General features: G+C 37.1%; 1 protein-coding gene across 10 annotated transcripts in view; it reads left to right on the plus strand.

Annotated features, from left to right (window-relative positions):
* The window catches only part of SCAPER (S-phase cyclin A associated protein in the ER), a 467951-nt gene that overhangs the window by 311264 nt on the left and 130605 nt on the right, over positions 1–26082 (plus strand). For 9 of the 10 annotated variants that reach the window (XM_082452595.1, XM_082452600.1, XM_082452599.1 and 6 more), the window contains one exon: positions 8702–8817. In XM_082452595.1, the coding sequence (XP_082308721.1) occupies positions 8702–8817 (116 nt within the window). Of the gene's footprint in view, positions 1–8701; positions 8818–17916; positions 18031–26082 lie in introns of those variants that run through there. The other variant, XM_082452596.1, reaches the window with a different exon arrangement.

Below are 26082 nucleotides of genomic sequence, written 5' to 3' on the forward strand. Positions count from 1 at the left end.
TTTTCTCTGTGCATGTGCATTCCTGGTGTCTCTTCTTTTCTTATAAGGACAACAGTCATATTAGATTAAGGCCTCACCCTAACAGCCTCATTTTAACTTAATCACCTCTTTAAATTCCCTATCCTCAAATACAGTTACATTCTGAGGTACTAGGGGTTGGGACTTTAACATAAGAATTCAGTGGAGGGCGGGGACACAATTCAGCCTATAGCAGGTTGCTCTCCTGTATTTCACATATTTGATGTAGTGATTCTGTGTATGCTTAAAAACTCTTCCCTCCCCATGCCAGAGGAATGCAAAGAACTTATATATCCTTCCCACAAGAATTGTATACAATTGAGAAGTTGTGAAGAAAAATCATAGGTTGAGTTCTAAAATGGTTACTTAATATTCTCCCTAAAGTAGGTGAAGTGGCTTTTTTAATTGTTTTAATTTTTATTTATTTATTTATTTTTAGCTATTATCATTATCATAGACTTTTTTTTTTTTTTACATCTTTTTTGGAGTATAATTGCTTTACAATAGTGTGTCAGTTTCTGCAGTATAACAAAGTGAATCAGCTATATGTATACATATATCGCCATATCCCCTCCCTCTTGTTTCTCCCTACCACCCTCCCTATCCCACCACTCTAGGTGGTCACAAAGCACCGAGCTGATATCCCTGTGCTACACGGCTGCTTCCCACTAGCTAGCTATTTTACATTTGGTAGTTTATATATGTCCATGCACTCTCACTTAGTCCCAGCTTACCTTTCCCCCTCCCCTAGTCCTCAAGTCCATTCTCTACGTCTGCGCCTTTATTCCTGTCCTGCCCCTAGGTTCTTCAGAACCAATTTTTTTTTTTTTTTTTAGATTCTATATATACGTGTTAGCATATTGTATTTGTTTTTCTCTTTCTGACTTACTTCACTCTGTATGACAGACTCTGGGTCCATCCCCCTCACTACAAATAACTCAATTTCGTTTCTTTTTATGGCTGAATAATATTCCATTGTATATGTGTGCCACGTCTTCTTTATCCATTCATCTGCTGATGGATACTTAGGTTGCTTCCATGTCCTGGCTTCTGTGAATAGAGCTGCAATGAACATTGTGGTACATGACTCTTTTTGAATTATGGTTTTCTCAGAGTATATGCCCAGCAGTGGGATTGCTAGGTCGTATGGTAGTTCTGTTTTTAGTTTTTTGAGGAACCTTCATACTGTTCTCCATAGTGGCTGTATCAATTTACATTCCCACCAAGAGTGCAAGAGGGTTCCCTTTTCTCCACACTCTCTCCAGCATTTATTTTTCGTAGATTTTTTGATGGTGGCCATTCTGACTGGTGTGAGGTGATACCTCACTGGAGTTTTGATTTGCATTTATCTAATGATTAGGGATGTTGAGCATCCTTTCACGTGTTTGTTGGCAATCTGTATATCTTCTTTGGAGAAATGTCTATTTAGGTATCCTACCCATTTTTGGATTGGGTTGTTTTTTTTTTGATATTGAGCTGCATGAGCTGCTTGTAAATTTTGGAGGTTAATCCTTTGTCAGCTGCTTCATTTGGAAATATTTTCTCCCATTCTCAGGGTTGTCTTTTCATCTTGTTTATGTTTTCCTTTGCTGTGCAAAAGCTTTTAAGTTTCATTAGTTCCCATTTGTTTATTTTGGTTTTTATTTCCATTTCTCTAGGAGGTGGGTCAAAAAAGATCTTGCTATGATTTATGTCATAGTGTTCTGCCTATGTTTTCCTCTAAGAGTTTGATGGTGTCTGGCCTTCCATTTAGGTCTTTAATCCATTTTGAGTTTATTTTTGTGTATGGTGTTAGGGAGTGTTCTAATTTCATTCTTTTACATGTAGCAGTCCAGTTTTCCCAACACCACTTATTGAAGAGGCTGTCTTTTCTTCATTGTATATTCTTGTCTCTTTTATCAAAGATAAGGTGACCACATGTGCGTGGGTTTATCTCTGAGCTTTCTATCCTGTTCCATTGATCTATTTCTGTTTTTGTGCCAGTACCATACTGTCTTGATTAGTGTAGCTTTGTAGTATAGTCTGAAGTCCTCAAACCTGATTCCTCCAGCTCCATTTTCTTTCTCAAGATTGCTTTGGCTATTCGGGGTCTTTTGTGTTTCCATACAAATGGTGAAATTTTTTGTTCTAGTTCTGTGAAAAATGCCATTGGTAGTTTGATAGGGATTGCATTGAATCTGTAGATTACTTTGGGTAGTACAGTCATTTTCACAATGTTGATTCTTCCAATCCAAGAACATATTATATCTCTCCATCTGTTTGTATCATATTTAATTTCTTTCATCAATGTCTTATAGTTTTCTGCATACAGGTGTTTTGTCTCCTTAGGTAAGTTTATTCCTAGGTATTTTATTCTTCTTGCAATGGTAAATGGGAGTGTTTCCTTAATTTCTCTTTCAGATTTCCCATCAATAGTGTATAGGAATGCCAGAGATTTCTGTGCATTAATTTTGTATCCTGCTACTACCAAATTCATTGTTTAGCTCTAGTAGTTTTCTGGTAGCATCTTTAGGATTCTCTATGTATAGTATCATGTCATCTGCAAACAGTGACAGCTTTACTTCTTCTTTTCCAGTTGGGATTCCTTTTATTTCTTTTTCTTCTCTGATTGCTGTGGCTAAAACTTCCAAAACTATGTTGAATAATAGTGGTGAGAGTGGACAACCTTGTCTTGTTCCTGATCTTAGAGGAAATGGTTTCAGTTTTTCATCATTGAGAGCGATGTTGTCTGTGGGTTTGTCATATATGGCCTTTATTATTTTGACGTAAGTTCCCTTTATGCCTACTTTCTGGAGGATTTTTATCATAAATGGGTGTTGAATTTTGTTGAAAGCTTTTTCTGCATCTGTTGAGGTGATCATATGGTTTTTCTCCTTCAAATTGTTAATATGGTTTATCACATTGATTGATTTGTGTATATTGAAAAATCCTTGCATTCCTGGGATAAACCCCACTTGATCATGGTGTATGATCGTTTTAATGTGCTGTTGGGTTCTGTTTGCTAGTATTTTGTTGAGGATTTTTGCATCTATGTTCATCAGTGATATTGGCCTGTAGTTTTCTTTCTTTGTGACATCTTTGTCTGGTTTTAGTATCAGGGTGATGGTGGCCTCGTAGAATGAGTTTGGGAGTGTTCCTCCCTGTACTCTATGTTGGGAGAATTTGAGGAGGATAGGTGTTAGCTCTTCTGTCAATGTTTGATAGAAGTCACCTCTGAAGCCATCTGGTCCTGGCCTTTTGTTTGTCAGAAGATTTTTAATCACAGTTTCAATTTCAGTGCTTGTGATTGGTCTGTTTATATTTTCTATTTCTTCCTGGTTCAGTCTTGGAAGGTTGTGCTTTTCTAAGAATTTGTCCATTTCTTCCAGGTTGTCCATTTTATTGACATATAGTTGCTTGTAGTAATCGCTCATGATCCTTTGTATTTCTGCAGTGTCAGTTGTTACTTCTCCTTTTTCATTTCTAATTCTGTTGATTTGAGTCTTCTCCCTTTTTTTCTTGATGAGTCTGGCTAATAGTTTATCAATTTTGTTTATCTTCTCAAAGAACCAGCTTTTAGTTTTATTGATCTTTGCTATTGTTTCCTTCACTTCTTTTTCACTTATTTCTGATCTGATCTTTATGATTTCTTTCCTTCTGCTAACTTTGGGGGTTTTTTGTTCTTCTTTCTCTAATTGCTTTAGGTGTCAGCATAGGTTGTTTATTTGAGATGTTTCTTGTGTCTTGAGGTAGGATTGTATTGCTATAAACTTCCCTCTTAGAACTGCTTTTGCTGCATCCCATAGGTTTTGGGTCTTCATTTTTTCATTGTCATTTGTTTTTAGGTATTTTTTGATTTCCTCTTTGATTTCTTCAGTGATCTCTTGATTATTTAGTAGTGTATTATTTAGCCTCCACGTGTTTGTATTTTTTAGATTTTTTCCTGTAATTGCTATCTAGTCTCATAGCGTTGTGGTTGGAAAAGATACTTGATACGATTTCAATTTTCTTAAATTTACCAAGGCTTGATTTGTGACCCAAGATATGATCTATCCTGGATAATGTTCCACGAGCACTTGAGAAGAAAGTGGATTCTGTTATTTTTGGATGGAATGTCCTATAAGTATCAATTAAGTCCATGTTCTTTAATGTATCATTTAAAGCTTGTGTTTCCTTATTTATTTTCATTTTGGATGATCTGTCTATTGGTGAAAGTGGGGTGTTAAAGTCCCCTACTATGATTGTGTTACGATTGATTTCCCCTTTTATGGCTGTTAGCATTTGCCTTGTGTATTGAGGTGCTCCTATGTTGGGTGCATAAATATTTACAATTGTTATATCCTCTTCTTGGATTGATCCCTTGATCATTATGTATTGTCCTTTTTTGTCTCTTGTAATAGTCTTTATTTTAAAGTCTATTTTGTCTGATATGAGAATTGCTAGTCCAGCTTTCTTTTGATTTCCATTTGCATGGAATGTCTTTGTCCATCCCCTCACTTTCAGTCTGTATGTGTCCCTAGGTCTGAAGTGGGTCTCTTGTAGACAGCATATATACAGGTCTTGTTTTTGTATCCATTCAGCCAGTCTATTTCTTTTGGTTGGAGCATTTAATCCATTTACATTTTAGGGAGTTATCAATATGTATGTTCCTATTACCATTTTCTTAATTGTTTTGGGTTTCTTATTTTATGTCTTTTCCTTCTCTTGTGTTTCCTGCCTAGAGAAGTTCCTTTAGCATTTGTTGTAAAGCTGGTTTGTTGGTGCTGAATTCTCTTAGCTTTTGCTTGTCTCTAAAGGTTTTAATTTCTCTGTCGAATCTGAATGAGATCCTTTCTGGGTAGAGTAATCTTGGTTGTAAGTTCTTCCGTTTCATCACTTTAAATATGTCGTGCCACTCCCTTCTGGCTTGTAGAGTTTCTGCTGAAAGATCAGCTGTTAACCTTATGGGGATTCCCTTGTGTGTTATTTGTTGTTTCTCCCTTGCTGCTTTTAATATGTTTTCTTTATATTTAATTTTTGATAGTTTGATTAATATGTGTCTTGGCATGTTTTTCCTTGGATTTATCCTGTATGGGCCTCTCTGCACTTCCTGGACTTGATTGACTATTTCCTCTCCCATATTAGGGAAATTTTCAACTATAATCTCTTCAATATTTTCTCAGTCCCTTTTTTTCTTCTCTTCTTCTTCTGGGACCCCTATAATTCCAATGTTGGTGCGTTTAATGTTGTCCCAGAGGTCTGTGAGACTGTCCTCAATTCTTTTCATTCTTTTTTCCTTATTCTGCTATGGTTAATTATTTCCACTATTTTATCTTCCAGGTCACTTATCCATTCTTCTGCCTCAGTTATTCAGCTATTGCTTCCTTCTAGAGAATTTTTTTGTGTTTTTGAAGATAGTTCTTTTATTTATTTATTTATTTATGGCTGTGTTGGGTCTTTGTTTCTGTGCCGTGGGCTTTCTCTAGTTGTGGCAAGCGGGGGCCACTCTTCATCGCGGTGCACGGGCCTCTCACTATCGCGGCCTCTCTTGTTGCGGAGCACAGGCTCCAGACACGCAGGCTCAGTAATTGTGGCTCATGGGCCCAGCTGCTCCGCAGCATGTGGGATCTTCCCAGACCAGGGCTCGAACCCGTTTCCCCTGCATTGGCAGGCAGATTCTCAACCACTGCACCACCAGGGAAGCCCTAGAGAATTTTTAATTTCATTTATTGTGTTGTTCATCGTTGTTTGTTTGCTCTTTAGTTCTTCTAGGTCCTTGTTAAACGTTTCTTGTATTTTCTCCATTCTGTTTCCAAGATTTTGCATCATCTTTACTGTCATTACTCTGAATTCTTTTTCAGGTAGACTGCCTATTTCCTCTTCATTTGTTTGGTCTAGTGGGTTTTTATCTTGCTCCTTCATCTGCTGTGTGTTTTTCTGTCTTCTCATTTTGCTTATCTTACTGTGTTTGGGGTCTCCTTTTCGCAGTCTGCAGGTCCATAATTCCCGTTGTTTTTGGTGTCTGCCCCCAGTGGGTAAGGTTGGTTCAGTGGGTTGTGTAGGCTTCCTGGTGGTGTGGACTGGTGCCTGTGTTCTGGTGGATGACGCTGGGTCTTGTCTTTCTGGTGGGCAGGACCGCGTCTGGTGGTGTGTTTTGGGGTGTCTGTGACCTTATGATATTAGGCAGCCTCTCTGCTAATGGGTGGGGTTGTGTTCCTGTCTTGCTAGTTGTTTGGCATAGGGTGTCCAGCACTGTAGCTTGCTGGTCATTGAGTGGAGCTGGGTCTTCGCGTTGAGATGGAGATCTCTGGGAGAGCTTTCGCTGTTTGATATTACATGGAGTCAGGAGGTCTCTGGTGGACCAATGTCCTGAACTGGGCTCTCCTACCTCTGAGGCTCAGGCCTGACACCTGGCCAGAGAACCAAGACCCTGTCAGTCACATGGCTCAGAAGAAAAGGGAGAAAGGGAGGGAGGGAGGGAGGGAGGAAAATAAAGTTATTAAAATAAGAAATAAAATAAAATTATTAAATATTTTAAAAATTAAAAAGTAATTAAGAAAAAAAAAATAAAAGAAAGAAGAAAGCAACCAAACCAAAAAACAATTCCACCAATGATAACAAGTGCTAAAAACTACACTAAAAAAAGAAAAAGAAGAAACCGACAGGCAGAACCCTAGGACAAATGGTAAAAGCAAAGTTATACAGACAAAAATCACACAAAGAAGCATACACATACACACTCACAAAAAGAGAAAACGGAAAAAATATATATATACCTATATATACAAAAAAAAAGGAAGAGAGCAACCAAATCAATAAACAAATCTACCAATGATAATAAACTCTAAATACTAAACTAAGATAAACATAAAACCAGAAACAAATTAGATGCAGAAAGGAAACCCCAAGTCTACAGTTGCTCCCAAAGTCCACCTCCTCAAATTTGGGATGATTCCTTGTCTATTCAGGTATTCCAGAGATGCAGCGTACATCAAGTTCATTGTGGAGATTTAATCCGCTGCTCCTGAGGCTGCTGGGAGAAGTTTCCCTTTCTCTTCTTTGTTCGCACAGCTCCTAGGGTTCAGCTTTGGATTTGGCCCTGCCTCTTGTGTGTAGGTCGCCTGAGGGCATCTGTTCTTCACTCAGACAGGACGGGGTTAAAGTAGCAGCTGATTAGGGGGCTCTGGCTCACTCAGGCCAGTGGGAGGGAGAGGTACAGAATGCAGGGCGAGCCTGCGTCGGCAGAGGCCAGCATAACGTTGCAACAGCCTGAGCCAGTGCCATGTGTTCTCCCGGGGAAGTTGTCCCTGGATCACGGGACCCTGGCGTTGGCGGGCTGCACAGGCTCCCAGGAGGGGAGGTGTGGATAGTGACCTGTGCTTGCACACAGGCTTCTTGGTGGCTGCAGCAGCAGCCTTAGCGTTACATGCCCGTCTCTGGTCCACGCTGATAGCTGCGGCTCACGCCCATCTCTGGAGCTCAGTTAGGCGGTGCTCTCTCCTTGTGCACCCAGAAACAATGGTCTCTTGCCTCTCAGGCAGTTCTAGACTTTTTCCCGGACTCCCTCCTGGCTAGCTGTGGTGCACTAGCCCCCTTCAGGCTGTGTTCACGTAGCCAACCCCAGTCCTCTCCCTGGGGTCTGACCTCCGAAGCCCGAGCTGCGGGTCCCAGCCCCCACCTGTCCCAGTGGGTGAGCAGACGAGCCTCTCAGGCTGGTGAGTGCTGGTTGTTACCAATCCTCTGTGCGGGAATCTCTCCACTTTGCCCTCCACACCCCTGTAGCTGCGCTGTCCTCCATGGCTCAGGAGCTTCCCCCCCGCCTCCGCCAACCCCCATCTCTGCCAGTGAAGGGGCTTCCTAGTGTGTGGAAACTTTTCCTCCTTCACAGCTCCCTCCCAGAGATGCAGGTCCTGTCCCTATTCTTTTGTCTCTGTTTTTTCTTTTTTCTTTTGCCCTACCCAGGTACGTGGGGAGCGTCTTGCCTTTTGGGAGGGTCTGAGGTCTTCTGCCAGCGTTCAGTAGGTGTTCTATAGGAGCAGTTCCACGTGTAGATGTATTTCTGATGTATTTGTGGGGAGGAGCGTGGTCTCCACGTCTTACTCCTCTGCCATCTTGAAGGTCTCCACTTTTTTTAAAAAAGGTACACCTAACTGGTTAGATATTAGATTATCTTCTATTACTGAAGAAAAAAGTTCTAGCAAAGGAAATCTTTGTGGAAGTCAGTTTGTCTTGTTAAGTGGTAATTAACATTACAAAATGATCCAGTTTTTTAAAGTGTTGCTAAAAACTTCTGTATGAAATGATTTTTTCCTATGCTTGGAGTGCTTCATCCCTTTCCCTTTTCTTTTGCCTGTCTCAAAACCTCAACTTTCTCAGAAAAGCCTATGCTGACCCTTTCCCCAATATACAGTTGATTCCCCCACTGTTCTCATAGAGCACCTTTCCTTTTTCTTCAGAGTACTTATTATAATTGAAATTGTTTTATTTATATTTATTTGATTAATATTGGTCTCATCCACTAAATTTTAAGCTTCATGGGGGACAGCAAGTATGATTTTTTGTTCACCACTTTTGACCTATTGTTCCCAGCACTGAGTAAGCATTCAATAAGTGTTTGTAGAATAATTGAACCAACAGAATATTTCACACTACAACTAAATATTTCATTTGGTTATAATTTTATGCCTGGGAAATGGGGCTAATTTCTTTTTGTATTTCTGTTTAGAATGTGGCAGATCAGATTGCATTTCAAGTTGCTGGTGGATTAACAGCCCTTGAACACATTCTTCAAGTAGTGGTCCCAGTCACAAATGTGAACACAGTTTCACGAATTCCTCCTAAGTAAGTATAGTTTTTTAATCTGTCTTTCACGTTTCATTTGTGAGTCATTTCTGCCCTATGGTTTCCTTATGGGGGACCACAGGAAAATTGTATGTGTATTCAGGCTTGAATAGCAAAAGCTTACACTCCCCTTAGGGAGAAAAACAGAGGTGCTCGACTTCATTTACAAAACTCAAATTGAGCTTAAAAAGCCTTATGAAGGAAATTTCTTTGGTCTGTGACCTTTTCTAATCCTAAATCTAGAAGAACTGATGAACTTGTGAGAAGTTCTAAAATTTGAACAGAAATGAATAGTAATAACAGCTAACTTTTTGTATTGCATACAAAAAAGGAGGTGAGTACATTGACAAAGGCCTGAGCTGTGAAATTTGAAGAACTCCCTAATGTCCAGGAAGAGCAGTCTGAGGCCAAGACTGACATAGTCTAGAGTCCCAGCCAAATAGTTGGGAAGTGGATTGCAGTTTGGTCTTTTAATTGCAAATTGCTCTGTCGTAAGGATCATGTGCAGCCTTTAGACCCAAGATCTACTTTCTTATTCTTTTAAGTCACCCTTTGGTCCCTGGCCATCTAGGATGTAGTAGCTGACAGCATTATTTCAGAAGTATTGTATTCCTGAGTTGTAACATGCACAATTTTTGGATATTTTGTGGAGACTCTTATTTACAGGGTTTAAATGAGAAGTTTTGATAAAAGTTCAGTTATATCACTGGGAAACTTTTAAATATTTAATTAACTCTGCAAAAGTGAGTGCTTCATTTGTCCGCTGGATACAACAGAAAAAAAAAATTCCAAAAGTATATTATCTTTCTTCCTGAGAGACATTTGGTAAAATAGAAATAGCACCAGCTTTGGAGTCAAACAAACCTGAATTCCAGTTTTAACTCTGCTGGTTACTAGTTGGGAGAATTGGGACAAGTGCCTTAATCTTGTTGCATCTGTTTCCTCATTTGGTCAAACAGGGGTAATCACATTCACCTCACAGTGTGGGGATCAGTTGAAGTAATAATGTATGTGAGAGTTCTTTGTAAACCTTAAAGTGTTATATAAATATTAGGTGGCAGTTTTTAAAGTAGTAATCTTGCCTGGTTTAAGACAGTGTTATCTATTTGACGTGAGAGATTTCTAAGTACAGACTTTGATACTGAGTTAGTTTGGGTTCTTTTGCAATACTGACAAAGTAGAGATTAATGAAAGAAGGTATAGGTGTCCTTTAAAGTCAGAATATCTTTCTTTGGAGCAGAAAACTGTACATGGGGCAGTTATAGCACACATATAGATGTTCTAACCCAGAAGAGTTGCTATTCCTTATCAAAGTAGACTTTATTGACAGTGTGTTGCTTGGCATGTTGTCAGCACTCAATGTATATTAATTGGCAGAGAGAGAGAGAGGAAGGAAAGAATGAAACACAGTAAACTGTTTGAGATAAGAAAGGAAATGGCATTTGATTCTTTGGGACAGCACTTTTCATAACTGTTAATAATTCATATTGTTCGTCTTAACTGCACCTGTAGTTTTTGTTTTGTTTCTTTTTTGGTTTCGTTGTTGTTGTTGTTGTTTTGTTTGTTTTCTGGTAGGCTGCAACACGCATGACCCTGAGCTCCCTTAATGGTAACCTAGATGAAACTCCTGTTTCCCAGAAGCTACCTTTGTCATTGTGGCAAAGGGCATGTTCTGGTGCTTATTTGTTCCTCTTGTTTAGGGAACAGAAGAGGTTTCCATAGTTCCCAGAAAGACCTAAGTAAGAATTAGCACACCTGCTTTGGAAAGGAGCCATGGAATCCTGAAAGCCCAGATCAATGCTTCTCAGCTGGCCACAGTGCCAGGATTGAGAGTTTGTTTCTTCATCTCATCTTAGGCCAATAGGCTTGTGTTTTCAGCCAGGTACTGCTTACTGAGTGAGGCCAGCACTCAGGGCTGTGGGCATCTAGCATTGACTTTAAGATGCTCCTGTCCGTCCTTAGCACAGCTCAAGATCATGACTCTACTTTCTAAACTGGCCTCACTTCTCTGGGCTAATGAATTAAGGTTATGCTACTTACTTGGAGACAGGCAAGAAAAATGCCACAAGTACATTAGATTTAAATGTAGACTCAAAGCACACTGATGGGCCTGAGTCAGCGACTTTTTCATATTCCTTCTAACTGCTCTCTGGCCTTGGGACTTCCTTTGCTCTCAACTTGCCCAGATCCTCCCCTTCTATCCCTTTTGAGCTCCCAGCCCTCGTCATCATGAAACTTCTGCCACCTTAGCACATTTTGTTTTCTGCCTCCTGTGGCATTTCATGGCTCTTACCTAGAGAGACTGTATTTTGTTTTTTGTTTTTTTGGTTTTTTTTTTTTACTATCCTACAATAGTTCATTTTTCTCAGCAATAAACAGGAAAAGATTTGAGAAGTTGCAGCCACTGTCTAGTAACATTTATCATGTGGATTACCTATGACTGCAAGCCTAATGTTTCACTGCCCCTGCAGCCCCAGAGCTCTGTGAGTGGAAAAACCAACTCCTTGATCCTCTTTCCTCACCACTTTGCCCATCTTCCTTTTTACTCCACATGGTACCTCAGCAGTTGTTCTATAATTATTGCTAGGTAACTCCCTCTGAGTGAATATTTTGCTTCCAGCAGATTTTTTTAGTGTGAAATTGAGAATTATACCCACTCATGAAAATTTAAATTTTTGAAACCTTTCTGAATCTTCACTGGGTTATTTTTCTTTTTTTTAGAAACAGAGAAAGCCCATAATCCTGCTTGAATCCTTTTCAAATTATCATTGGTTAGGTCCCATTTGTTTATTTTTGTTTTTATTTCCATTATTCTCAGAGATGGATCCAAAAAGATATTGCTGCAATTTATGTCAAAGTGTTCTGCCTATGTTTTCCTCTAGGAGTTTTATAGTATCCAGTCTTACATTTAGGTCTTTAATCCATTTTGAGTTTATTTTTGTGTATGGTGTTAGAGAATGTTCTAATTTCATTATTTTACATATAGCTATCCAGTTTTCCCAGTACCACTTATTGAAGAGACTGTCTTTTCTCCATTGGCTATTCTTGCCTCCTTTGTTGTAGATTAATTGACCATAGGTGCATTGGTTTATTTCTGGGCTTTCTATCCTGTTCTATTGATCTACATGTCTGTTTCTGTGCCAGTACCATACTATTTTGATTACTGTAACTTTGTATTATAGTCTGAAGTCAAGGAGCCTGATTCCTCCAGCTCCGTTTTTCTTTCTCAAGATTGCTTTGTCTATTCAGAGTCTTTCGTGTTTCCATACAAATTTTAAAATTTTTTGTTCTAGTTCTGTGAAAAATGCCATTGGTAATTTGGTAGGGATTGCATTGAATCTGTAGACTGCATTGTGTAGTATAGTCATTTTAACAATATTGATTCTTCCAATCCAAGAACACCGTATATCTTTCCACCTGTGTGTGTCATCTTCAATTTCTTTCATCAGTGTCTTATAGTTTTCAGAGTACAGGTCTTTTGCCTCCTTCGGTAGATTTATTCCTAGGTATTTTATTCTTTTTGATGCGATGGTAAATGGAATTGTTTTCTTAATTCTTCTCTTTGATTTTTCACTGTTAGTGTATAGAAATGCAACAGATTTCTGTGTATTAATGTTGTATCCTGCAACTTTACCAAATTCATTGATGAGCTCTAGTAGTTTTCTGGTAGCGTCTTTAGAATTTTCTATGTATAGTATCATGTCATCTGCAAACACTGACAGTTTTACTTCTTCTGTTCCAACGTGGATTCCTTTTATTTCTTTTTCTTCTCTGATTGCCGTGGCTAGGACTACCAAAACTATGTTGAATAAAAGTGGTGAGAGTGGACATCCTTGTCTTATTCCTGATCTTAGAGGAAATGCTTTCAGCTTTTCACCATTGAGTATGATATTAACTGTGGGTTTGTCATGTACAATGGAATATTACTCAGCCATGAAAAAGAATGAAATAATGCCATTAGCAACAACATGGATGGACCTAGAGATTATCCTACTAAGTGAAATAAGCCAGGCAAAGACAGTTATCATATGATATCACTTACATGTGGAATCAAAAAAAAAAGATGCAAATGAACTTATTTACAAAACAGAAATAGGCCCACAGACATAGAAAACAAACTTATGGTTCCCAAAAGGGAAAGGGGTAGAGGAGGGATAAATTAGGAGGTTGGGATTAACATATACACACTACTATATATAAAATGGATAACCAGTAGGGGCCTACTGTATAGCACAGGGAACTATGCTCAATATTTCATAATAACCTATAAAGGAAAAGAATCTGAAAAAGAAGATATAGACAGATAGATAGATATAGATTTATAGATTATATAGATAAAACTGAACCATTGTGCTGTACACCTACAACTAACACAATATTGTAAATCAACTATACTTCAATTAAAATATATATATATCAATTATTACTGAAAGGACTTGGTTGGGAGATGGTATTCTAAAATCAACCTTTTTAACAAATGTGCTCCAGTAAAATTGTTTTCAGTGCCAAGAAAGATCACCCTGAAACAAGACAATTTTCTTTCTTTTTTTTTAAAATTTTTATTGGAGTATAGTTGCTTTACAATGTTGTGTTAGTTTCTGCTGTACAGCAAAGTGAATCAGTTATATGTATACATATATCCCCTCTTTTTTAACAAGGCAATTTTCATTTCATGTTGTATCTACTTTTGGAATGACTCATGTTATTCTGCCTCCTAATTTAACTTGGAGAAAACAAGTACAAAACAATGAATGACATATTCTAACCTTTTCTTTGGTTTAGACTAATAACAGTTGTTTTACATAGCTTTTTTTAAAAATCAAAGTATAGTTTATTTACAGTGCTGTGTTAATTTCTGCTGTACAGCAAGGTGATTTGGTTATACATATGTACATTCTTTTTTATATTATTTTTCATTATGGTTTATCACAGGATATTGAATATAGTTCCCTGTGCTATTAGGACCTTGTTGTTTAAACATTCTATATATACTAGTTTGCCTCTTAACATAGCTTTTAATATTTGAAAATAAATGGTAGTTTGTCATTTTCTTTGGGCAAAAAGAATGCCCCATGTTATGTAAATAAGAAGATGGATCTGCTGTGACCTAAACTTTGTGTTGTGTTTTTATAGTATATTTACATAGTGGCAATGATAACAGAAGTGAGAGTTGACACTTGCTGGCATTCCACCTCTCCAAGCCCTTTTTAGGCAGCAGTAAATGTTCATATTTCATAAAGAAGCCAGCAAACGTTTTGGACCCCCAAAAATGATACTGGGCTGTCTTTCCCAGGTTGCCTTTTACTTACCTGGTATTCCTAGTTCTTGACAGGTACTCATGGACAAAAAAGGGGCCAAATAGTTAAGCTATTCTACTTAACTATTTTATTCTCTAAGCTGCTCTAGGTTGTTCTGTAGCAGAACTAACCAGCCCCTCTTTCTTATCCATCAGCCTTGCTTCTCTTCCTCCATTGTCCCTCTGGACACAGTTTTTTTATATGCAAGTAGTCTTATCAACATGGAGCAGTGCAGACCACATGGTATAATGGAGAACAGACAGGCTCTGCAGTCAGATCTGAGCTTAAATCTCTGCTTTTCACTTGGTAGCTATGGGATCATGGGCTAAATTACTTGTTATAACAGAGCCTCAGTTAAATGGTAACCCTACCACGTAGGGTAGGGCTTGTTGGCTGCTAAAAGTGTGTGTATTTATTAAGTGCTCTGCACAAAGAAAGCACTTAGTTAATATCAGTGGGGTTTTTCTGGTAGTTGTTATTGTTTTGACTCCACTTACCCTACTTAATTAATGAACTTTAAATCCCTAAGTCTGTGTCACTTTGGGTTCTAAGAATCTATGATCTATTAATTTTACTTGGTCATTTGTTTTTTTCACCCTAAGTCCAAACTTCATCCTGGTTAATTTTGGCCCAGCCTGTCAAGATCCTTTTTGGATCCTGATTTGGCCTCTAGTTTAGTTTCTTTTTCTTTAACTTCGTGCCACTCCTGAAGTTGATCTATAAAAGATATGTATCTTTATCTAAATCATTGAAGAAATATCAAACAGTTTAGAGAAAAGTCCAATTTAGCACTTTATTAATGTTGCCAAGTACTCCATTTGTTGTGTTATCTTCTCAGAGATATTGTAATTCCTTGGGATCAGAGACCATAGTAAATACATTGATTATAAATCATATGATATCTTAATAAATATCATTTGAATACATGAATGAATTCGTTTTCTGAGACATGGAAGTAAAGCAGTAAAAGAGCACACTGCTTCAAATACTTGACTCCGTGGACTTAAAATATGATCACATCTCAATCTTAGCCAAATAAAGCCCTACTGATTTTGACCACTCTGTTAGCTAGACTTAAGGCAATATTTTTTTATTCCATCTTTAAACTTCTGTGAATTTGTATGTCTTATATCTGTAACTGCTTTCCTCAGAAGGTCAAGGGGAATGCTAGAACTATATTCTTGGTTGTTGTCCTTATCACAGTTTTAGAATCAGAGTACATGGGTTTATATAAGATTACCCCTGTTTTAATCTATGATGAAAAATAAATTCTTCCTGCTGCTGTGGCTTTTATAAAGTATACCTCTCTATTCATATCAAACAAATTAAATTGCTTTTTTGCTTCTTTAAAGTATATACATTCATCTATCTAGTAAATCAGTCTCAGGTAGAACAATAGTCACTGAATACAGTAAAAATAAATAAATTTAGGATGATGTGAGGTAGAGCCTTGCTTACTAGGAAGATCACAAATTTACTCTCCAAAGTAAAATAACATAAACTTGTGCAATTTATCTACTTGGCAATATTGCGTTTGCTTGATCCTTTTAAGTTGGTGGGGAGGCAGAACTTAACATTTATTGAGAGCATCCTCAGTGCCAGTCACTGTGTTAGATGCTTTGCGTGGCTTCCCTTGTTTACTCCTCACAGTCACCAGCAGCCATGTATGTGACCACTGCCAGAATGAGGGTCAGGAGCAATGATGTTTGGGGCATGACTGCAACCTGAAATAGAGCCATGATACTCTTTTTTCAAAGAGTGTTTATTCTTTCCAAATGGCAGAGTGTTCAGAATTACTCTCCCATGATTATTGAGGTTTCATCCCTAAAGGTGTCTGTTCCTTTTTCTTGGTCTAGTGATACTCACAGGGTAGCGACTGATGCAGTTCATTTCAGAGTGGAAAAGGGATATCCCGTTGTATACCAGAAGCAGGTAAATGACGTAGGGCTTCTGATCCTGATACCCAGGGAAACTGTTCTCTAAGGATTCCTTTCTTGGGATCAGTTGTATTTACGTATGGACGTGGGAATGGGATTGCCACATCTAGGAACCATTTGAAATAGACCTTGTCCTTAGGGAACTTACAGGGAAATGAGGTGGGTTAAACTCTAAATATCATTAGTACTAGCCTGCTGTGTTACCTTTGTGGAGTAGCCAGCCTGGTGGTATATGTAAGCTCTTCATAAAAGGAACATTTTGTTACGTATCTAATGTCTGCAAACTTAGTTTCCTCAGATGCCTGGCCTCATGTGCCTGGCCTATAGCTTGCTTCTTATTCTGGTCTCTTGACTCACTTGTCTGTTCTCTTTGGAGCTCATCTATTGTTAAATCTTTGCCTTTCTCATCAGTTTGTAACACAATCCAGACTCCGTTAACCCGTTCTCACCATGAGCTTCCTTCCCTACTACCCTTTATTTCTTCTTGGCTTGTCATATTCACTTCATATTCGCCTCAACTCCATTCCGATTTGTTGTTCCCTTTTTCTGGGTGTTATGAATACTACATGTTCTTGGCATTGCAGCTGTGCCTCTTCTAAGCAGCTATATTTTATGCCATAGGATGTTTCCCTCAATGGCCATAGCTGGTTAAACCAAGAATGGACATTTGACGCAAAAGCAGCCAATCTGTAGACCAGCCAGCAATATCAGACTTAAAACGCAGCCCCCAAAATTAAACTGGTCCAGTCAAGTTTCTCTCTCAGGAATTTTCAGTTGGAAAATTATAAAACTCCAACCCATTTTGTGTGTGTGTGTGTTTGAATTTGAAAAATCATGTAGAGTAACTTCTGGGATGGTCATTACAGGGCTATGTTCACTCCAAGTTTAGCAGGACTAATGAAGGCCAGTTGGAGGGAAAGGAGGAGACCAGAACTGCTTCATGAGAGAAAAGGAGGCTGGAAATGAGAGTAGGCCCAGTCCACAGAGCTGGCATTGTTCCTGCCCTCCTGAAGTCTGGTAGTTCATTTTCTCCTGGATTCACGTGAAAGTTCCCAACAGCCTTACAGTAAATGCCTCTTTTTACTTGACATATTTTGAGTAAATTTCTGTCCCTTCCAACCTAGAGCCTGACACTTCTAAATACAAATATTAAAGATTTTTTAAAACTCTAGATTGGGTTGAAAATATGGGACTATGTTATAGAACCTTCCTTGCGACCTCATAGAATTGTTTTTCTAAATTCTTTCATACCAAGGAAGAATGAATGAATGCCCACATTTTAAAGTAGAAATAGAGAAAGCACGTTTTACAAGTTCTCTAGGGTATAGTTCTTTATGAACATTAAATGTTTCTACAAGCTGGGACTGGCTGAACTTTCCTTTTTTCTCCTAACCCCAGTTTGGAGAATCTGTATAGAAAATTATATACATTAAACATTCTGTCCCTGGATGCTAAGGCAAGCATACTTCAAGTAACATACTCTAGAGTGCAGAGCGTATTTTCAGGATCAAAGATTGGAAAACGTATTGTGTATTGTTCTTTAATAACATTACATAAGTTCTGCAAGAACAAGTAACAGTACTACTCATGTTCTTTATAGCCCTCAAGTGTTAACTTTCTTGGTTGGCCCTTGGGTCTCAGATTGATTACCTCATTATTAACTTTATAATTAGGACTTAGTTTGAATCCCAGTAGCACTGTCTTATTTTTACAAAAACTAGAAGTATATTTTCTTAGACTCTATTTTCTCAGACTTGATCATAATGGACCATAGTCCAACTTTTTAATAAAAAATGTTTGTTCATGATGAACTTAATCATTTCACTAGTTATCTTCTAAAATTAGAACCAGTTGCCTGTTTTGAAGCTGAGGTTAAGATGTTTTGAATGTGAGGAGATTGCAAGAGCAGTCACCCCCCAACCCCCCACTCAAGTCCTGACAGCATGATGCAGCTCAGAATGTTAATCCTATACTACAAGGTAAAGCTTTATTATATTTTTAAGAACTGAATAATATGCCTTTATTTTAAGATTTAACAGTGCAGTTTCAACTGCTAGGAGAAAGATATAGCATTGGTAAAAGACAAATGATTTTTTTGTTAAGTCATTTTTATAGTACTTAAAAGAAGGAAGAAAAACGTTGACTTATTTCAGTTCAAGCTTTTTCTGGACTTGCAATTTTGTTCTTCTCAGGGAAACCACACAATATCTCCATATTATTAAACATCTATCCCAAAGCATGACATAGTCAAGTACCTGATGCAAGTTTCAGAGCATTGCATTATCCTATTCCTCTCTCTCTCTCTTTCCCAATAAGAAATGCAAAACTTCATTCTAGATGGGGTTGTTGTTTTACCAAAATTGCACTGGTAGATGCTGGATTCATGTTTTCTGATAAAATTTGCAGTTTTGAAACTTTTTTCTTAGCCCAGTCTACATTAAGGCATTTTCTTTCCATGTAGAAAGTTCTCAGGTAATATTTTGTTGGTTGAACATTTTTGGTTACGTTTCTACTTAAGAAAATCTTTAACTTGGACTGTCACTGTTAAATAACTCCTGGGGCGTTACTCACAACTTCTTTGAGGCTCTAACTTGCTTGCTATTTCCTTTACACTAATGCCTTCTCCAGGGAATCATTTTCATCAAGCCTAGCTATTGATTCAGAGATCAGGTTATTGCCTTACTGAAAATAAAAATTCATATAAATAGTTCTCAGCTCAGTTCTCAGCATTGACATTTGAGTTAATATAAATACAAATCTCTCTCAGTTTTTCAAATTTATGCATTCCAGCAAAGATGGTTGTAAAGCTAATTTCTATTAAGTGAATCCTATTTTCTTATTAATTTCCTTCTAAAATCAGCAGTGTATTTCTGTGAGGAAAGTGTCAATGCACTAAACAATTGAGGTAGAGTTTGTGACCAAGTCCTTTGGTGTTCTAGACAGTGTAACACAGCAGTCTTACTGAAATACTCTGTAGCACTTTCAGAATTATGAACTATGTAGCACTTTGCTAACTTTGTAACCTCTTTTCTTTTGTTACCATCTGGGACTTAGATTCTTGAGAAACACCTAAATAGGATGAAGATTATAATATCACATTTTACAAATATGTATACAGTCTAACACATAATGTATTTTAGGCTAAAATCTACTTCTATAAACATATTCACTTTCCCACTTGATTAGTTCTAGAACTGAAGCCAGGAATATCTGTATTTAGAATTAGAGAAGAGGGAATATAATGCACTAATGGATTAAACTCAGCTGGGATTTAGAGTCAGAGCATTAGAGTTCAAATACCAGCTTTGCCAGTATTTAATGTGAGACCTGTCTCTTAAGACCTTATTGTGCTGTAGTAGTTTTCATCTGGGAAATGGGGGAAAGATTTCTATCTCACAAGGTTGTTGTGAAGGTGAAATGCTAATATGTAGGAAAGGGCTTTGTGAATTGTCACACTCTAGCATGGGGTACCAGTGGCACTGGGTCAGAATGCGGGATTGCCCTGCACACTGCAAGGTGTGTAATATCCCTTGGCCCGTTAAATACCTCTGCCCTCAGTCATTTGACAACCAAATATGTTATTATACCTTTCCACACATACCTAGGAGGTTGGTACAATTCTGATTGAGAGTTGTGTGCAGAGCTGTAGACTTGTGGAAATAAAACATTGTCCATACTCTCAGCGGGCTCATTCATTAAGAGGTGAGCTAAACAGGGGAAGAGGTAATTTAGTATGATGTGCTAAGTATAACTATAGAAGTATGCACCAAGTACAGAGATAACATGAAGGATGGAGTAATTAACTGCCATAGGAGGACACAGAATCTTTCCTGTAGGATATGCCATCTAAATTGAGTTTTAAAAGATAGATTCAGAGTTTGCCAAATTAACAAATCCTGCTAGGCAGAGAGCACAGCATGTGCAAGATCATGGAGGCCTGAAATAATAGGATGTGCTTGGGAAGCTGTACACATTTTGATATTCTTAGGACACAAATGTTCTAATAAGAGGAAAAAATATTAGAACACTGTCAGTACAATATAAAAAATAATTAAGTCTGAGTGAATTGGACAAAGTGACTAATTCAGGGAGAAGTAAAAGGCATTTATTCCTTATTTATTTCACATTTTGGCAAGAAAAGTTTATATCTATTTCATTCACTCATCTTTCTATTAGTGCTGCCATTATCTTAGTTTACGCCCGTATTGCTTATGCTATTTTAACCAAAGAGGAATTCAGTCATTTAATATATTCTTTTATTGCCATGTACTTAGTACTTTGTTTAGTATTGTGGGTAAAAGATGAGTGAGAGAGAGAACCTTTACAAAGAAGTTGTTTTGAATCCCTGCAAAACACTTGGCATTGTCAGAAATACAAGAGTAATAAAACTTTTATAAATATATTACATTTATTTAACAGAGTTTTTGGCTTGTCTTCACCAATTTATCACATTATATAAATGAAGAAACTAAGGCTTAAAAAGACTGAATGATTTACCATCAGTTATCATACTGGCAGCTAGGACTGCGCATTCTATTCTGGTACTCTTCCTTCTCTACTTTATTGCCTACATGATATCACCAAAGAGAGATATTATCAGTCTGCAGGTATTTGTTAAATTTCTTCTGAGATATGTGAGATTTTTATCTTCAAAGAGCTTACATCACAACTGGAAAGATAAGACTAATCAGTAAGTTACTCTACACCACACAACAAAAAAAATTGAATTATTGAAGGTGTATGCAGAAAGTGCGATTTAATTTAAGTTTGAGTCTATAAGGGTCCTCAGTGGATCTCTTACAAAGCTGGTATTTACAGGGTAATGATGGCTATACTTTTGTTTCTGATATGTGAATATTTAACTTTTAAAAATTTAATAAAAATTGAATATTTGTTTGATATCTTATAACAAATTACTGTCATCATTCCTGTGAGTAGCTTGGGGGTTTTTTGTTGTTGTTATTTAGTTTATTTGTTTAGTTTTTTACTTTTGGTGGAGGTGATATTGTTTGGTTGATTGGTTTAAGGTTTTTAAACCAATTATTGTAGTGGCTTATTGGTGTGGGTACAGAAAATGCTTGTGGAATGATTTTTCCCTCCTAACAGGTTAGGAGCCAAAGAGGGACAAGAGGAATGATCTAACAGAAATTGGGAAAGATGAACCAAAACTACTTGTAACTATCTGTATGTATGAGACAAAATGTTCAGAGAAGATCTAGCAATGAAGTCTAAAAAAGCAGTGCAATGTTTCTGTGTTACCTTAAACACCTTTCTCATGACTTAAATCAGGTGGCAAATATGGAGTAAATTTATCATAAGACTTAGTTCCCATCAGTAACAGATGTGGGAACTATAGAGGTGGGAACCATGTGCCACCCCATGTATCTGCTACATTATAGCCCCTCATTAAATGTTAATAAAATGGTATTTGCCAGTGTGGGTGAAATTTAGGATACAATCCATTGTTAATAAGCAATTCCTTATTTCTAGGCAGGATTATTGTAATATAATTCTAAATGTCTATTTTTAGATCAAGGTTTACTAGAAGTGAATAACTTTCCCCAAGACAATAAAAGTAAAAACATTGTTTTGCAAGCTAATTAGCCATAGTGATTGATAAATACTCATCTCCATTTGACATATTGAGGCATTTTGTTTATGTCTCAGAAGGCTGAACAGAAATGGTTACAGTTGACAGCTGTTGTACCACTAATAAGATTAAAGTAAAGAAATTAGTTGTGTCGACTTTAATCTGCTGTTTAACACTGCAAACCACCTGGGGTCTTATCCAGAGCCAACATGTTTAATTGTGACTTTAAAATTATATAACCAGATCCTACTGAAGAACATATCTAAAGACTTGCTAATCATAACTGTCTTGTTATTAGACAAGACAGAGTTTAACACTAGACTTTAAAATTAATGTTTTAATTTGATGCTCATCCTACATTTTTAAATACATGTTTGTAATCTTTGAAACATAACACCTTCTCAGTGGGAGGTTAATTTTAGGAAATGCAGGAAGTCTAATTAGGTTGTGCTTAAAATATATATGGTTTCGCATTTAAAATTAGAATATGTCTCTGTGGAATAATTAAATTGCCTATCTAATTGTCCCAAATTCACCAATTAAAGAAGAACCCTTGAAATAACATATCTACTTGAAAGTTTCTTACTCCTGCTCTGAGGCATCATTATACTTAGGAAAATCATTTAATTAAAATATTAATCTCAGTGTTATTAAAATGTTACATTGTAGAATATGATATGCAATGTAATAATCATTTGTGATTGTTACATTGAATTTTGATGCAAACTGAAGTGTAGGATGCACATAATTTACATACCCATAGTAAAGATAGGTTGGTCGGCAGCATTATTAGCGTCTCTTCAAGACCCCTTGAGCTGTCTTGATTTGCAGTTCCTGGATGTTGGCCCCCCTGCTATCCCCGCCCACCCTAAGTGTTCTAGCGTCAGAATGGAGGGAGTCAGAGGTAGAGAAGGCAGTGTGGATTTACACTAGACATCACTGTGCCAGTGGGAAAAGTTTTCCTCTTTATCCGCAGCTCACACGGATCCAAATGTCCAAATGTCCACTGCAAAAATACCTCCAAATTCTGTCACAAGTCCACATTCTCTGTGGTCACAAAAATATCAAAACTGAATCATCTCTTCCTTATTAAATTTTCTGCATCATTCTTCTGTCCTCAGATTTCTTACTGAGAAGACATTTTCTTATTAACCAAGACTTGCTTATTCAATATCTTCAAATTTTATCAATAAAATAATAATACTTTAAAAGATTTCCATATATGCAAGACCACATATAGAACTTTTTGCAAATACATTTTCCATGTTAAATACTATTTTGCTTTGCTTTTATTCAGTTTATTTTATTCTAATCAGTACTATATGTCTAAAATCTATTTGGTACAACAGACCAAGTGAACATTATTAAAATGAGACTGCTTTAGAAAATTTTCTCCCTTACCTCAATAAATAACTTTATAAGCATAATCAAATAGCACTCTCTGGTAACACTCCATGTTAGCATTCCATGTTGTTTTATAATTTTAAATTCACTAGTTCAGTAATATACACTAGAGTCTTTCTACTTTCTGTAGAGAAGAACTAAGAGATCTGATACTAAAAGATTTGCAAATGAAAGCTGATTTTATTTGTTTTAAAAATTTAAAAATCATGAACTTTCCACATGTTTTCCAAGCTGGGTAGTGTTCTTTCTTTACGTTTTTTGGTTGAGGAAGAGAGTATTATATTCATTCGCTCTGTTGTCGGTGTTTATTTTTTAGTTCCTGATACGTATAGACCAGGAAGTGTTTTATGTGCTTTGGATACATTACAGAATAAGAGGTAATAAATGTGCAAAAGATTTGAATAGATACTTCACCGAAGAAGATATACAGATGGCAAATAAGTGTATGAAAAGATGCTCTACCTCATTAGGAAATACAAATTCAAACCACAAGAAGAGACTTCATCATACCTACTAAAATTTCATAAAAAAAAAAACTGATACTACCAAGTGCTGGTGAGCATGCAGAGCAATTGTAACTCTCTTACTTACACTACTAGTGGGAAATGCACAATGGAACAGCCACTTTGGAAAACAGTGTGTAAGTTTCTCATAAAATTAAATATATACTTACTATATGGCCCAGCAGTCCCACTCCTAGTTACCCCAGAGAAATAAAACAAAATATGTGCTCACAAAAACCTGTAAATGAATGTTTATAGCAGCTTTATTCATAATTGCCCCAAACTTGAAACAACCCAAATATTCTTCAACTGGTAAATGAATAAGCAATCCGTAAGCATGGAAAGTATCTATGCAATTAAATACTATTCTGAAATAAAAAGGAACAGACTATCTATGCATGCAGCAACACGGATGAATCTCATATGCATTGTACTAAGTGAAAGAAGCCAGAGTCAAAAGACTACATATGGAATGATTCGATTTATATGACTGAAAAAGGCAAAACTACAGAATTAGAACACAGATATGTGATAGTCAGGGGTTAGGAGAGGAGATGACTAGAAAGTAACCACCCAGGGGAATTTGGGAGATGATGGTTCTATATCTTTATTGTGGTTGTGGTTTCACTGCTGAATGCATTTGTCAAAACTCTGTGCACTAAAAAGGGTAAATGGTAACTGTGTATAAATTGTACTTCAAATTTTAAAATTACGTATTGAAAGTGCAAAAGAGCACATGATATATAAATGAAAGAAAATTCATTTATCATTAGACTTTTCAATATCAGTGTTTTATTTCAGAAGAAAATGAAGTAACATTTTTAATATACTCAAGAAAAGAAAGATACATGCCAAGGAGTTTATATTCAGCAAAATTGACCTTCCCTTATAAAAGGCACAGACACCTATCAATATGCAAGAACTCAGGGAATATTGTTCCCACAAGACCTTGCTAAGGAGTCTAATAGAGAACAAGCTTCAGACAAGCAATGAATATAGATATATTGACATGTGGACTGATAGTGAACATTAAATATGTAATTATGGCACTAAAACTAAAGAAGATTAAGAGGGAGAGTGTAGTATGAGATCACTGTATGTTCTGATGATGTAGCTAGTACAGCCTCTTTGGAGGTGAGGAATAGGTATGGCATATGCCAAAATATTTTTAACTGTTTTCAGTAATCATAATTAGTGTACTATTAATTTTGTTATTCTCAAACTGCTGTGTGTTATAATGTAGCATAAAGCAAATAAGTAATTATGGATATTCTAACTCTGTCATCCTTGCTGCCCTTAAGGACCAGGATTCTCAGTGTCAAAGAGAGGAAAGAGAGCTGTTATATATTGATAGAGGAGTTTGAAGAAAAAATCCCGTAGTCCTGAGTTTGAATCTGAAATAGCAATATGAATTTACAAGATACTTGATCTTTAACTGGGGGATGGGGTTCCCACCCCTAGTCATTCTAATGAGTGTTTAAAAAAGCAGAATAGTGGAAAATGTGGTTAATTAATGTGTTAGTATGTTCCACAGTTGTACATTCTTGTATATTCTCCTTGAAAGAAGGAAGACAGTTGTCCCTTCATTTAGTCATCTCTGCTCAGCCAGCTCTGTGCTGCATACTATGAGGGCCCCAAAAAGGATGAATCAGGCAAGGACCTTGCTTAGAGCTAACTTAGAGTAGTTGTATAATAGAATAGAGTTTTCAGTGCTTTGACACTAGTCTCAGTTTTTAGCCTCCAGAACTGACACATGCAGCTTTCAGGTGGGCCAATCCTGCAGGGCCAGGCCTACATCACAGGCCCCGTGCTGTGAGGGGCCACTCACTTGGTGGGTCCAGTTAGGGCGTTAGAATTCTAACTGCAGTTGCATCTCCCTAGTTTCAAATAATTCTTTTTAATAATATCTTAAAAGTTATTTTAGTTTGGAGCTTTATAAAGACAAAGCATAATTTGAGAATGGCAATGCATGTAAGCTATATACCATTTATTAAATGATTAATGCAAACAAAATGTACATGGTAAATTATAATATGTTTGAGAGCTCTAGTTTTAATATTCATTTCTCCCTTCCCTAGGAAACTGGTATTACTCCAGGGCTGTGTGTTCTGGTTCAGTCCAGATAATCTTCTTTCCTTAAACTATATCATTTGCTGTGTTTTGTGATGTTCTGTCTCTTTCCTACACTTATCCACATCAAGCCAATCCTTTTCTTACATGAGGGCTGAAACAGTAACTGATGAAAATTCCAAGTTTCTCTTCGCAGCTGTATTGGTGTGACTCTTATTACTTGCTGTGCCTACTTAGCACAGAATTTTGCTCTGCAGGAGCTTAAAGCCTTCACTCACCTCCATGTGTATAAGCTATATGCCATTTATTAAATGCTCAATGCAAGCCAAAGGCATTTGGTAAATTATAATTTATAATATAAGGACTCTGGTTTTAAACTGCCAATGGCAGTTGTTTTTAAATGTCTGCTTTCTTGACACTGGTATGAGATAGTGGATTTTGGTGAACAGTGTTTCCTGAAACGT

This window comes from Balaenoptera physalus (genome assembly GCF_965194825.1).
Source record: "Balaenoptera physalus genome assembly, chromosome: 2".
Taxonomy (NCBI): Eukaryota; Metazoa; Chordata; class Mammalia; order Artiodactyla; family Balaenopteridae; genus Balaenoptera; species Balaenoptera physalus.